The sequence below is a fragment of the Corvus moneduloides genome, chromosome 24 (assembly GCF_009650955.1).
Source record: "Corvus moneduloides isolate bCorMon1 chromosome 24, bCorMon1.pri, whole genome shotgun sequence".
Lineage (NCBI taxonomy): Eukaryota > Metazoa > Chordata > Aves > Passeriformes > Corvidae > Corvus > Corvus moneduloides.
The window spans coordinates 6,116,139-6,128,508 of NC_045499.1; the positions used below are offsets into that span (position 1 = coordinate 6,116,139).

The following is a 12,370-nucleotide window of genomic DNA, read 5'->3' on the forward strand; positions in this document are numbered from 1 at the left end:
ATCAGGCAGGGAAGCTCCTACCCAAATCCATGTCAACAGCTCTCGGTCTTTGGGAATAGGGGACGTTTTTGTACACGGCATCCAGGATCTTCTCCTTGACTTGGGTGATGGTGTCACAGTTCAGCACCTTCACAGGGATCTCTGGGCTGTTCTCGTTGTCTGGGTTCACGCAGTTTAGGATCTGCAAGAAAAGAACCACACCACGCTCTAAAGCGTAACCACGTCTCACAACAAACCTTTCCCATATAAAACCCCACTGCAGCCCTAAATGCATCACTGCTATTGCATCTAAAATATCGATAGAATCATGGCTGAGGGAGGAGTCCTGGATGTCCATTTTCATTTGCTGCAGGAGGGCAACGCCCAGTGCACAGTGAGATAAAAGCTTCCCCTCAGACCTGCATTCCCAAACCTGCAAACTGGGGACACACCTGGCTGGGACACGGGTCCTTATTGCCCAGCAACACTCACACCTCAGGCAGCGCCCTGCTCCCTGCTCCAAGGGCCAGCACAGCTGAGGGACAGCAGGATCCCCCGGCAGCGCCACTCACCAGGGTCTTGTACTCGATCTGCTGCCGGATGAGTTTGTCCTCGCTCAGGGAGTACCGCGCCTCGCCCGTGATGGCATCGATGGGGCCCTTCTCCATCTGCTGCTTGATGGCACAGTAGAGCATGAACAGCGGCTCTCCAGCACATTCCTGCACGAGAGGAGGACACCAGAGCTGACACAGGGGGAAGGTGCCTCTCCTCCAGGGCTCCCAGCCCCGTTTGGCACAGGATTCCTCCCAGCACAGGCTCAGCCCCCCTGTCTCAATCCTTAGCACATTGCAACCCAGGGCTGGCCCCCAGCAGCTCCTGGAGAGCACAGCCAAACCCACGAGCTCCACTGCTCCGTGGCTGTGTGGTCTTTGGCAGGGTAAATCCCTCCTGAATCTATATGGCTGTAAAAAAATGGAATTCGAGATCTCGATCTCACTGTTCACTCCCATGGAGGAAATTCGGTGGGGCTTCCAAAGCCACAAATTAAGTTAAAAACTATGGAAGCCAAGGCATGAAGATGTGAGAATTTCCCTTAAGTACTGAAGAGATGTAACAGAACCTCCTTTACTTGGGAATTACTCCGGGAGACCTGAGGCTTCGGGAAGGCTGTGAGCATGGAGCAGCAGCCCCAGAGCAAATTTCCACCTCTCCTTCCTCCCTACTCCATCTTTTGGAGCCTGATGGAAGAGCTTCACCCCCAGATGCACCCCGGCCATGGCTGCAGGGTCAGACAGCAAAGCAGCAGCGGGGACCCCGCTCCATCTCTCCTCACCTTGAGGAATCTGTGGAGCAGGAAGGCAAACCAGTTCGTCAGCATCTTCTCCGCCACAGACTCGGTCCTGGGGAAGGCAGAGGGCACACATCACACACAGAGCCGGGCTCCAGAGCCGCACCTGGCACAGCGCCCCGGGGCAGCAGGATGAGGCCAGCGCTGTCCCCGTGCCTGCAGCGCTGCCAGCTGCCAGCCCCCGGTGGGGCTGGTGACAGCGAGCCTGGTGACACTCAGCTCCCCGCACGTGGAGCAAATTACAGCCTGGCTCAGTAAATCACTGGGATTTACAGCGGTTCCTGGCAATCAGGGACAGCCGAGTGACAATGGCAGGGAAATTGCAGCTTTCTCCCCAGTCCCACCCAGTGTCCTCTCCCCACATTGTGCCCGAGATTATCTCTAATTTAAATACAATGGCTCCTAATGATAGTTTTTAATGCTGCCTCTGCAGGACCCAGAGGCTTTCCTTAAAGCTCCACAGCCCCTTTTCCTGGGATGGGATGGCTCTGGTGGTCGCGGGGTGTCTCACATTGGAGCTCCAGCCCCGTGCAGGGAAGAGCTGCTGTGCTGCAGCCTGGCCAACTTGACCACGACTCTGGCCAGCTGTGACTGTGCCCCTGGCCAGCTGTGACCATGCCCCTGCCTGGCTCAGCACCACCAGCCTTCCCCTCACGAACACCAGGATCCGGTCCAAATTCCAGCAAGCAAAGAGGGATGAATCCAATTCCCTGCATCCTTTCCTCTGGGGACTGTCCCCTCTGCCCTCACCACGAACCAGGTCACCTCTTCCCTGGCCTGGAGACCACCACATCCCACTTCAGACCCATTTTCCCCATTTTTCCCCTTAAATGAGGGACTGCCTCTTGCTATGAATCCCCACAGCATTCCGAGCGCCTGGAATTACAAGCACACACTGAAGAAGCACAGGGCTCGATTCCAAAGCCAAGCAGATCAAGAATAAACAGGAGCCAGAGATTTCAACAAACAAAAACTGACACCAGTCGGCCAACAGAGCTGGGGTCACATCATCCATCATCTCCTAGGATGGCAACATCTGCCAGGAATTTGTGAAAATGTCTGCAGATCCCCAAAGAATTTAAGCCTAAATTGATTAACTGCCTAAAAATTCATCCTACAAATTGACACACGTGTCGTTCTCCTGTTTGAAATATTTCAGGCACCCAATTAAAGAGGAGAAGCACCAGCACCCTTCCAAACAGCCCTGGAAAATGGAGAGGCAGTGACACAAACCACAGAATGGGTGACAAGCTCAGAAAACGATACATTCAGGACTTCAGGGGGGATATTAATTTAATAAACTACTTTGTTAATAGAATATTAAATGAAGAATTAGCAAGTCTCACAATTAGCCCTCCCAGTGAAGCAGTGCTGTGTCCTGTCCCTGTGGGCTGCTCATGGCCTGACACCAGCTCTACAAAAAGCACTGAAGCGTGGAGTAACAGAGAAGTCGGGGCATTTTTCAGGGGTGAATGGGATGGGATACTCCAGGCCTGGCTCTTCCCTTTTATTTCTGTACCAGCAATACCAGATCAGCTGAACGGAGCAGCAAAGAAACACCTCGGAGCATCCCTGTCAAATCCCACTTCTCCTGAGCTCCCAGCACTGAATCTCCTCCCAGCATGGCCTGACAACGAGGTATTTGCAGTGCCCCAGTCCTGGGGACAGCCAGCAATGGAGTCACTGTTGGGTTCACCACCACTGTCCTGTGCTGCCTGGGAGAGGGGCTGCTCTCAGCCTCCCTGGCTGCCTGGAGCTTCCCTGCCCTCCTCTGCCTTGCAAATGGGAAACTGCCTGGCAGCCCAGGGCCTGGCCTTCCTCCTACACATGGAGGGCTCTGCTGAGCCCCCAAATCTGCTGCCGGGTTCTCAGCTGCCCCTACCAGCACCACTCTGTGCCATCGCCGGCCTCTGGATGCTGTTAAAGATCTGCTCCAAAAATAAAAAGTAAGCTCCTGGAGATCACCAGGGCACAAGAGAATCCCCAGGCGTGGAGCAAAGCCTTCTCATGCTGACCACAGAAGGAGGGCACGGCACGATCCAGAGATGATTTTTCAAAGGAGCCCAGCCTTGGCTGCTCCGCTAGCTTCCTGAGGCACGGCAAGAAAACAAACCTAAACAAAATGAGCTGAGAGAACCCAAAAAATAAATATGTATTTTATTAACTCTCCCTGCTCTATGTAGGTCTCCAAACTGCAGTTGCCAACAACCAGAGCAGCTGTTTGATTTAACGTCAACTTTCTTGCTGTCTCCCGCGAGGGGCAGTCGTGGAAGAAAGAGAGAGGGGAAAGCAAGGAAGAAAGAGGGAAAGAACTGACTGTCAGTTATCAACTGCTGCCACCAGAGAGCTCAAAACATTCTAAAAAATAGTGTTTCACTTCATGGCTGATCACTCCTTATTAAGTCAGAGTGAGGAGTTCCAGGCTGGGCTGGTTTGGGCACTGACAGCCGGGCACAGGGTTGGGCCAGGGCTCAGCCCAAGGCCTAATAGGACCTGGAGTAACAGGACAAGGAATAAAGGTTTTAAACTAAAAGGGAGTAGATTCAGACTAGAGATAAAGCAGGAATTTTTATACGGGTGGTGAAACACAGGCCCAAGTTGCCCAGAGGGGGGGTAGATGCCCCATTCCTGGGAAGATCCAAATTCCCTGTGCAGTGGGTAAATCCCGGTGCAGGACAGAGAGCCCACGGCCCCGACTCCTTGCTGGCTGCTGCAGGGAGGAGGGGGCACAGCTCTTATCACCATCCCTGTGTTTTCTGGAGCACCAGGAAAAGTCATTATTGATGGCTGAGGCAGCAGACGCCTTCCCAGCGACTCGTCAAACCACGGGGGAAATTAAGGCCGCTTCCTTTGCCGAGATGAGTTATTGCCTCCGCAAACACAGCCAGATTTAAAGCAATTTCCTGTCAAGTATATTCATTGTGGCTGGAGGGACCCCTGAAATTTTTCTGGAGCTGTGAAACCCTCCCTTCTCTCCAGTGTGATGCCAGCACAGCCGAGGGGCAGCACTGGCCAAGGCCAGGCTCTGCAGGACCCCCGAGGATGTGGAGAACACAGGGAGACTTTCCCTTGTGCCCGCTGTTCTGCCCCACATTCATGCACATTTTTTCCCTATTTTCTTGCCGCCACTTCCCAGCTCTATCTTGGGTGAGTTGCTCAATCCATCCTTGAGCTCCTGGCCCAGCTGTGGCACAGAAATGCTGCTCTTTGGCCAAGCAGAGCCCAAGGATCCAGTCTGAGACCCTGTCCAGACATCTGTGAGCTCCCAGAGCAGGGCTAACCCCTCGTGCTGGAGACAGGTGAGGAAATGGATGGGAATCCTCCACGGAGAGCAGTGATTCCCTTCCAACGCCACCACCCACAGAGCCCTCAGATCACAGAATCCTGGAATTATTTAGGTTGGAGAAAACCTCTGAGAGCATCGAGTCCAACCTGTGACCGATCCCCACCTTGTCAACCAGACCAGACCAGGCCATCCAGAGACTCCACCACCTCCCTGGGCAGCCCCTTCCAACCCTCTCCATGGAGAAATCCCTCCTGACTGCCCCACCAGCGTGGCCGTGCCGGCCCGTGGGATCCATCCCCTCCCTGTCCCCGGCCTCACCTGCGCAGGAGCAGCTTGGGGTGGTTCTTGTTCTCCAGGTTCTTCTCGATGAGGTCAGAGAGCAGCTGTTTGAGGACGTCGGTGGCGTACTCCAGCTTGCCCTGCAGCCCCGTCATGATGAGCGAGGCCACGTTGCCGCGGTCCCGCATGGAGAAGCTGCGCTGCAGCTCCAGCGTGCGGATGAAGGTCAGCAGGAACACCTTGTTGTTGATCAGCTGCGCAAAGAGCTTCAGGGCCTTCTCCACGCTCTGCTGCCCGTTGCCTTGGACCTGCAGGAGGAGAGCACGGCCATCGGCCACGGCACTGGGGGACAAGGGACGGGAGGGCAGCGCTGCCAGCACTGGGGGAGTCACAGGAGCATGGAATGGTTTGGGTGGGAGGGGACCTTAAAGACCATCTCATTCCACCCCCTGCCATGGGCAGGGACACCTTCCACCATCCCAGGGTGCTCCAGCCTGGCCTTGGACACTGCCAGGGATCCAGGGGCAGCCACAGCTGCTCTGGGCACCCTGTGCCAGGCCCTGCCCACCCTCGCAGGGAAGGATTCCTTCCCAATATCCCATCCATCCCTGCCCTCTGTCAGTCTGAATCCATTCCTCCCTGTCCTGTCCCTGCAGTTCCTGATGAACAGTCCCAACTCCAGCTCTCTTGCCACCCCTTCAGATCCTGGAAGGTGCTGGGTGGTCTCCGCACAACCTTTTCTTCTCCAGGCTGAACATTCCCAACTCTCCCAGCCTGTTCCAATCCCCTGAGTGACTTCCTGGCCTCCTCTGGACTTGCTCCAGCAGTTCCATGTCCCTCTCACGCTGGGGGCACCAGAAGTGTGCACAGGATGGTTTAACCCTGGCTGCACAGGCCAGCACCCATCCCTCAGGGCCTCAGCGCCCATCCCTCAGGGTCTCAACATCCCTGCATGTGGTTTCTGGTCCATGCTGAGCAAACCTCCCCCTCCACAGCTCCCCCGAATCCTGGCTGGGAGCTGCGCTCTGTGCACGCCATAAAGCAGCAGCTTTGAGCCTAATGGCCCCAGAAATGACACCCAGTTCTGCTTGTTCTGCACAAAAAAGTGGCACTCTTGTAAGTAAATTAAACACTAATTTAGACTATTGCTTTATTATGGGCCAAGTGTAAAAAATTAATTGAGGCTTTCAGCCAGTTGCGGATTCAAGTAATTCATTACGAGTGAAAATGATGAACTGCACGAAGCAACTCTTTACCAAACATCTTGGAGAGTTATGTATTGGTTTTACTAACGTTACATAATTAAGCAACTGTGTAATTGGCAACACATTTATCACTTCTGCAATTCTGTTTTTCATGAGTAAAACAAAAAGCATTCATATTTGTTTGTGGGAGCATCAGCTTCTTTGGCAACTCCAACAGCAAACATAATGCATGGAGCTGGAAAACTCGGAGCAGGAATGGGCTGGGAGAGGCTGCTTCTGTTTTAGCAACGCCACAGAGACTGCTCGGTGCTGGTGGCCGAGGAAAGGAACCCAAATTAACGCTTTAATGCTGGGAAGTGCCTGCCTGGAAAAGGAATCCAGCCCTGGAGCAACCAGGACTCCTCCCTCCTGCATCCAACCCTGCTCTGTGTGGAGGAAACAGGATTTCAGGGTATACTGGGGCAATCCCAGTCTCTGAAAAGCTGAGCTGAGCCTGTGGACATCCCACACGGAGGACGGCAGCCTCATCCCAGCGTGAGGATCACAGCCCCATCCCGTGGGAAGGAAGGCAGCTCCATCCCAGGTGTGAGATGATGTTTGTGAACCCCATCCTTTTTTTGGCCCTCTCCCAGGTGAGCAGGGCCCATCTGCCAGGTGCCCCGCTGGAGCCTTGCACGTTCCCAATTCCTCCGTATCCCCAGGGAAAATCTTTTCTTTATTTTTACACATCTTAGTGGGAAAACCAGGGAGATGGAAGCACTTGCTCGGAGGCTGGAGAGCCTGGGCATTCCCCTTGCCCTCCTGTGGACACGCGAGGGAACAGCAGCGGGATGCTCCGGGCAGGATGCTCCGGGCACTCAGCCATCCCCTGCACCTCGAGGCGGCTTAGGAGGACTTTAGAGCACACCATAACATCTCTGCCCTGCTCTGCTGCTGCCCTAGAGCAGTATAAACCCCCATAAAATAAAAATAAACCAACACCAGGGAGGAGAAACCGAAAGGAAGCCGGTGATGTGGGCAGAGATAAAACTCCAGGCTCGGAGTTAAAATGAACTCGGGGCTCAGCCTGCTGACCCCAGGGCATCCAACACGCTCTGGCGTGGAGCCGTAAAGGTGCTGCAGGGCTCCCTGCTGGCTTCCCTGAGGGCTCAGGGGAACCGGGAGAGCCGGAGCAGAGCTGGGTTACCTCCAGCTCCCGCAGGACTGGGTGGTCCTCGATGCCCGGGAATAGCACCCTCATGGCGTAGGTGCGGTAGTCCAGGTAGGGGATCCCGGAGCGGTCCAGGTCGCTGGTCAGCTCATTGATGTCCGTCTGCAGCTCTGCAAAAGCTGTTCGGGGGAGACAACAGGGCAGGGAGAGCTGAGCTCCGGGAGCCTTTGGGAGAAGGTTTTGGGCAGGGCTGGCTGCCTGCTCTCCCCGTGGACATGGCAGGAGGGGCCAGCTCAGGAAAGGATTCCGAGGAGCTCAGACACCCTTGGAGACTCCATCTCAGCAGCCGAGGGTGGGAGAGCAGGCACTGCTCAGAGCAGAGACTGAGAACAAAGCTGTGGCTAATTTGTATGCAGTTCACACCTGTGCACACACACCTAAAACAGCAGCACAAGGCTGCACAGAGAAACAAGGATCTGTTTTCATAACTTGGTGCCTCCCCTCCTTTCCTTTCTTCTGGTTTTCCTCCTCTATCAACAGTTGCCAAGATAATCAAATCTGATGCAGATCAAATCTGAGCTGCTGCAGGGGTCAGGAAGGGATTTATTCTTCCTCTCATAACACCATGTTCTACAGCTGGATGTGTCTCCTCGTGTTCCCTCTCCAAAGTGTGACACGCTGGCTCAGTGAGACCTCTGTACCCCAGCTGGGCTGTGCCAAGCTGTCTGTGGTTTCTCCTGAATACATCTCAATTTTTGCCCTGTGCTTTCAAGGCTACCCTTGAAATCAGCTGAACAAATCCAGTGCAACTCCCTCTCTCCACTATGAAATGTGCAGCTTTCTATTTATGTTACTTTGATTGATTAAGCCCCTGCCCAGGTGGGAGGATGTAGGAAACAACAGCAGCACCCCCCCAAAACCCCACCTTCACCTGCAGGGTGAGGGGGGCTCAGCTGCCTCCTCGCAAGGGACAGGACTTGTTCATGTGGAAACTTGCAAGCAGCAGCTCTGGATGCTCCAGATAACACCCAAAACTTCCCAGAAGCAAATGCCTGAGGAGCTTCTTCCTAGCCCCTGAACCTACTCTTGCTGCTCTGGGCTTACGCTTGGGCCGGAGGAGGGACTGGCCCAGCTTTCCAGCCCTCCTGCCTCCCAAGTGGGCTTCACGCTGTTATTTGGGGGTCAGAGCCCCTCTGTCCCCCTCTCTCTGTGCCTTTGGAAAAGCCCCTCCCTCCAAAGCCATCGGGCAAGGGGACACTTTGTGCAGGGCACGCGGGGCTCGTGCCGTCCCTGCCGTGCGAGCCAGGCAGGCCGCCTAAGCGGGACCAAGCTCTAATCCCATTCTCTGCACATCAGAGCCGTGTCTGCTGCTCACACGCTGCTGGCTGCCATCCTCCCGAGGTGGGGCAGGTGTGGGAACCCCAAGGGACCCCCCACAAACCCCAAGGGACACCCACAAACCCCACGGAGCACCCAGCCAGCTCCGCGCTGCAGACCCCGGGGTGCTGGGAGAACTAGGACCCCACCCGCGGGGCTGCAGCACGCAGAGAGCGCCTGGCCCTGGCAGTACTGACCCTCCTTGCACTCCAGGGCCACCCGGGACTCCAGATTGTCCATCTGCATCTGCAGCCTCTTGAGGGTGAGGTCGTTCTCGCGGGACTTGCGCTTGTAGGCGATGAGGACGATGATGACGATGATGAGGAGCAGGGAGCCGCCGGCCGCGATGCTGACGATGGCGGGCAGGGTCAGGAGGCTGTCGGAGACGATGCTCACCGAGCCAGGGGAGAAGATGACCCCCCCAACACGCACCTGCAGGGCACAGCACGGGTGAGCAGCAGCTGGGGGTGCCTCCCTGTGCCAAACCCTGTCCTGCCCAGATCCCTTGGGAAGCAGTGAGCCACCTCTGCTTAGGAATGTAAAACTCCAGTTGCCTTCAAACACAGAGGGGGCCGCTAGTGTGAACACAGGGAGGCTTCAAGTGATGATAAATGTGCCAGCCCTTCACTATCGGGGCTTTGTTCCTATTATCTGATGGCTCCATTTGACTTTCATTTTACAGCTTTCAACTCCTTTTTGTAAACTGTGGACATTAACAAGCCCCTGATCGTTGCACTGACAAGAAACCAGAGTGACTGCAAGGACAGGGCAGAGAAGGGAGGAGGAAGCCCACGTGGAAGCTGTGCAGCAAACAGGCTGGAGTTAATACCAGGACAGGCTTTTCTTGGATGTGCCCTGGCCACAGATGTGAGCAGCTCTCAGCCAGGTCGCGCTTCTGGGAGTCACACTGTGATAATCTGAATATGTTCTGGATGCTGAACTTCAAGGGAAATAAATCACAATTACAATCTCATTTGGGCCCTGCTCCAGCAATTCGGCAGCTAGGGTTTGGTCTGCAAGGGGAGCAGAGGAAGCGGCGATGCCCAAAGGCAGAGCAGAGGAAGGCACTGATTTATCCTGGCTGAGGGTGTCAATCCAACCACTCCAGTGCTCAGATGTTCCTGGCTCCTGCTTTGGGAAAAGGCAAAACCTTTCCATCCACTTGGCAGATCAGGTCTGGCTCTGTGGGCTGATTAAATCCCTTCAGGAGGGAGAACACTGGGAATGGTCTCAACCTCATCCAGCGGAAGGATGGCACCCAGTGCCAAAGGCACTGCCAGACAGATTTGTTCCTTCTAGAAAGCTCTGAAGGGCATTTTCCCTTCTAGAAGGGAGTGACTCTCGGGGAAGGACAAAGTCTCTCCACGCTAATCCACATCAGTATTTTAAACTTCCAATTAGACACCCATAAAATCTAAAACCCTACCAGGCCTCACACAGGGGGTTGTGTTCAGTATCCAAGGGACTCGGGGAGCTGGGGAAGGAGGAGAAAGGGTGGAGAGGGGAAGGGGATGCTGATGGGACAGGTGGCCCCTCACCATGACTTTGTGCTGCCCGGTGAGGGTGGGGGGCTCGCACAGCAGCTGCGTCTCGGATACGGTGACGGCGCAGGGCGTCTCTCCGATCAGCACCGTGTAGTTGAGCTTGGCTCCTCCTGGGGCGGGCGGGCACAGGTTCCTGCCCTGGGGACACAGGGACACAACAGCGACAAAGATGCAGCACATTCCTCCAGCTTCCACTTGTGCGAACAGCGGGGCTCTGCTCAGGGCACCCCATCCTCCGCAGCAGGGACGACCCCCTCCCTCCCTCCCTCCCTCCCTCCGGGGTTTTCGTGACTGTCCCCATGGGCTGAGCCAGGCTCTCCTTACCTTCAGGATGATGGGTGAGCCTGGCTTCTGCTCCAGCACCCCGGTGGAGCTCAGCATTTCAAACGTGGGGTTGGGGTAGTAGATGAACTTGGTGTCATTGTAGACCAGCAGGGACTGGACGTTGTTGAAGATGAAGCCGAACTCGTCCGGCCGCTCCACGGCGTCCAGGCCTGGCCGGTACTCGGGGGTCAGCGGGGGGGCCAGGCAGGCCAGGGCCGTGGCGTTCACCACCTTGCACACCTGGGGAAGGGGGTGCTTTCAGAGAGGCAGCAGGGAACGCTCTGCCCTGAGCGGGACAGTGATGCTCTGATGGCTGGGAAGTCCAGTGGATTCATGCTTAGCTGGAAATATTTAATCCAGGCTTGATGGTCCGTGACCTCAGAGATCTTTTCCAACCTTACTGATTCTGTGAGGCATTACAACCCTGGTTTGGGGCAATTTGCTTCTCCTCCAGCCAGCACAAAGGCACTGGGGTAGAGATGGAGTGTGAGCCCAAAATGAGCCATGTTTCAGCAGAGCTAAAGGCTCACACAGCAGCTCTTACTCCTTTTTCTTTATTTTTTCCCCTTTTCCTTCCACTTTCCTCCTCTCTAGCTCTGAAGCAGACCCATAGGGAACACTGCAAATGGGTGATTAGAGGCCATTCCCAAACGCCAGCGAGGGAAGGGAAGGATCATCCGACACTGGTGGGCAGGAGGGAACCTGAAGGTCACCTCCTGCTGGGCTGAGGACACCCACAGCTCCTCCAGCCCTCAAAGCAGGGAAATCGCTGATTTATGGGGCTCTTGCCTTGTAAAGCAGCAAGAACCCAACCATTTGGCCTCCCTCCATAAGTGAAAGATTTAATTTCATTCAATTTTGTGTCTTCAGAATTATTTTTGTAGCACTATAACTGCAAGTGCTAGCAACAAAATTAGATGTCTTTTTAAAAAGAGCTCAGATGAAAAAGGTCTTGAGGGGGAGAAAAGGAATAGGAAAAGACCGGTAAGTGATTTGCCCTTTCCAAGATAATACGGACTCAGTCACAAAGATCACTGCATGGAAACAATATATTTCAGTTCTACTTGATCAGAATGATTTCTGAGGTCCTGGAGGTACCATTCTTACTTGCAGCACACACAAGAACCTCGCTCAGTCCCCATTTAGCTGGGGGTTCATCTCAGTTTCTCACTCATGGACTGAGAATGCAGGTAGGGGAAGGAGGTAATTTCCCATTTTTGAGTGTCAAATTCCCTCTTCCCAGTGCCCCCAGTTAGGGGGAGTGCGGGGAAACAGCCCCAGAGCAGCTTTTGCCATGGCAAACCTCCCCAGGCAGGCAGCACTGGCACCGGCACCCCCATCCAGGGGGATGCAGAAGGAGGTTCCCAGCTGACAGCCCCTACTCACGTTGACAAACTCCTTCCCATTGTACTTGACGCGGATCCGGGGCTCCTGGATCACGTCCAGGTTGGAGCCGGTGACAGTCAGGGGCGTGTGTCCGCTGCGGGAAAGCCAGGAGAGGCCTGGTCAGTGGGCTGGGTGTGCACAGAGCCGGGGCTCCAGCGCTGCGGAGCTCAGCCCCAGTGACAAGCTGACGTGAGGGTGAGCGTTGAGAGGGTGAGTACAGCAATGTCCCCACGATGTGACAGCAGCAGCCACCCTGTTCCTCGCAGTGCACTTTGATTGACATCAGCTTTTCCCTTTCTCGGTGGCTGCTGGCTCTGTCGTATTCCAGGACCACAAGAAGGAGCCTTTAAGGGGCAATTGTGCCCTTCTGCAGCTGAGGGGGTGATCTGGGCTGTAGAGCGGCCCCCACACTGCCGGTGCAGGGTCCGCTGTCACTGCCTGGATAAACACAACCCCTCTGGTAACCCCAGGCCGGAGTTCTGCTAAATGTAG

The 12,370-nt window shown here is 55.2% G+C and overlaps 1 protein-coding gene across 3 annotated transcripts in view; it reads right to left on the bottom strand.

Moving 5' to 3' along the window:
* PLXNA2 (plexin A2) overlaps positions 1-12,370 on the bottom strand; it is a 145,216-nt gene that overhangs the window by 16,753 nt on the left and 116,093 nt on the right. For all 3 annotated transcript variants that reach the window (XR_004244347.1, XM_032132796.1, XM_032132798.1), the window contains exons 17-25: positions 11,879-11,972; positions 10,493-10,732; positions 10,163-10,306; positions 8,822-9,056; positions 7,284-7,426; positions 4,932-5,200; positions 1,313-1,379; positions 552-698; positions 22-181 (exon numbers count right to left, since the gene is read on the bottom strand). Coding sequence is in view for 2 of the 3 variants with exons in the window: in XM_032132796.1 (XP_031988687.1) it covers positions 22-181; positions 552-698; positions 1,313-1,379; positions 4,932-5,200; positions 7,284-7,426; positions 8,822-9,056; positions 10,163-10,306; positions 10,493-10,732; positions 11,879-11,972 (1,499 nt within the window). In the remaining variant the exon portion in view is untranslated. The remainder of the gene's footprint in view (positions 1-21; positions 182-551; positions 699-1,312; positions 1,380-4,931; positions 5,201-7,283; positions 7,427-8,821; positions 9,057-10,162; positions 10,307-10,492; positions 10,733-11,878; positions 11,973-12,370) is intronic.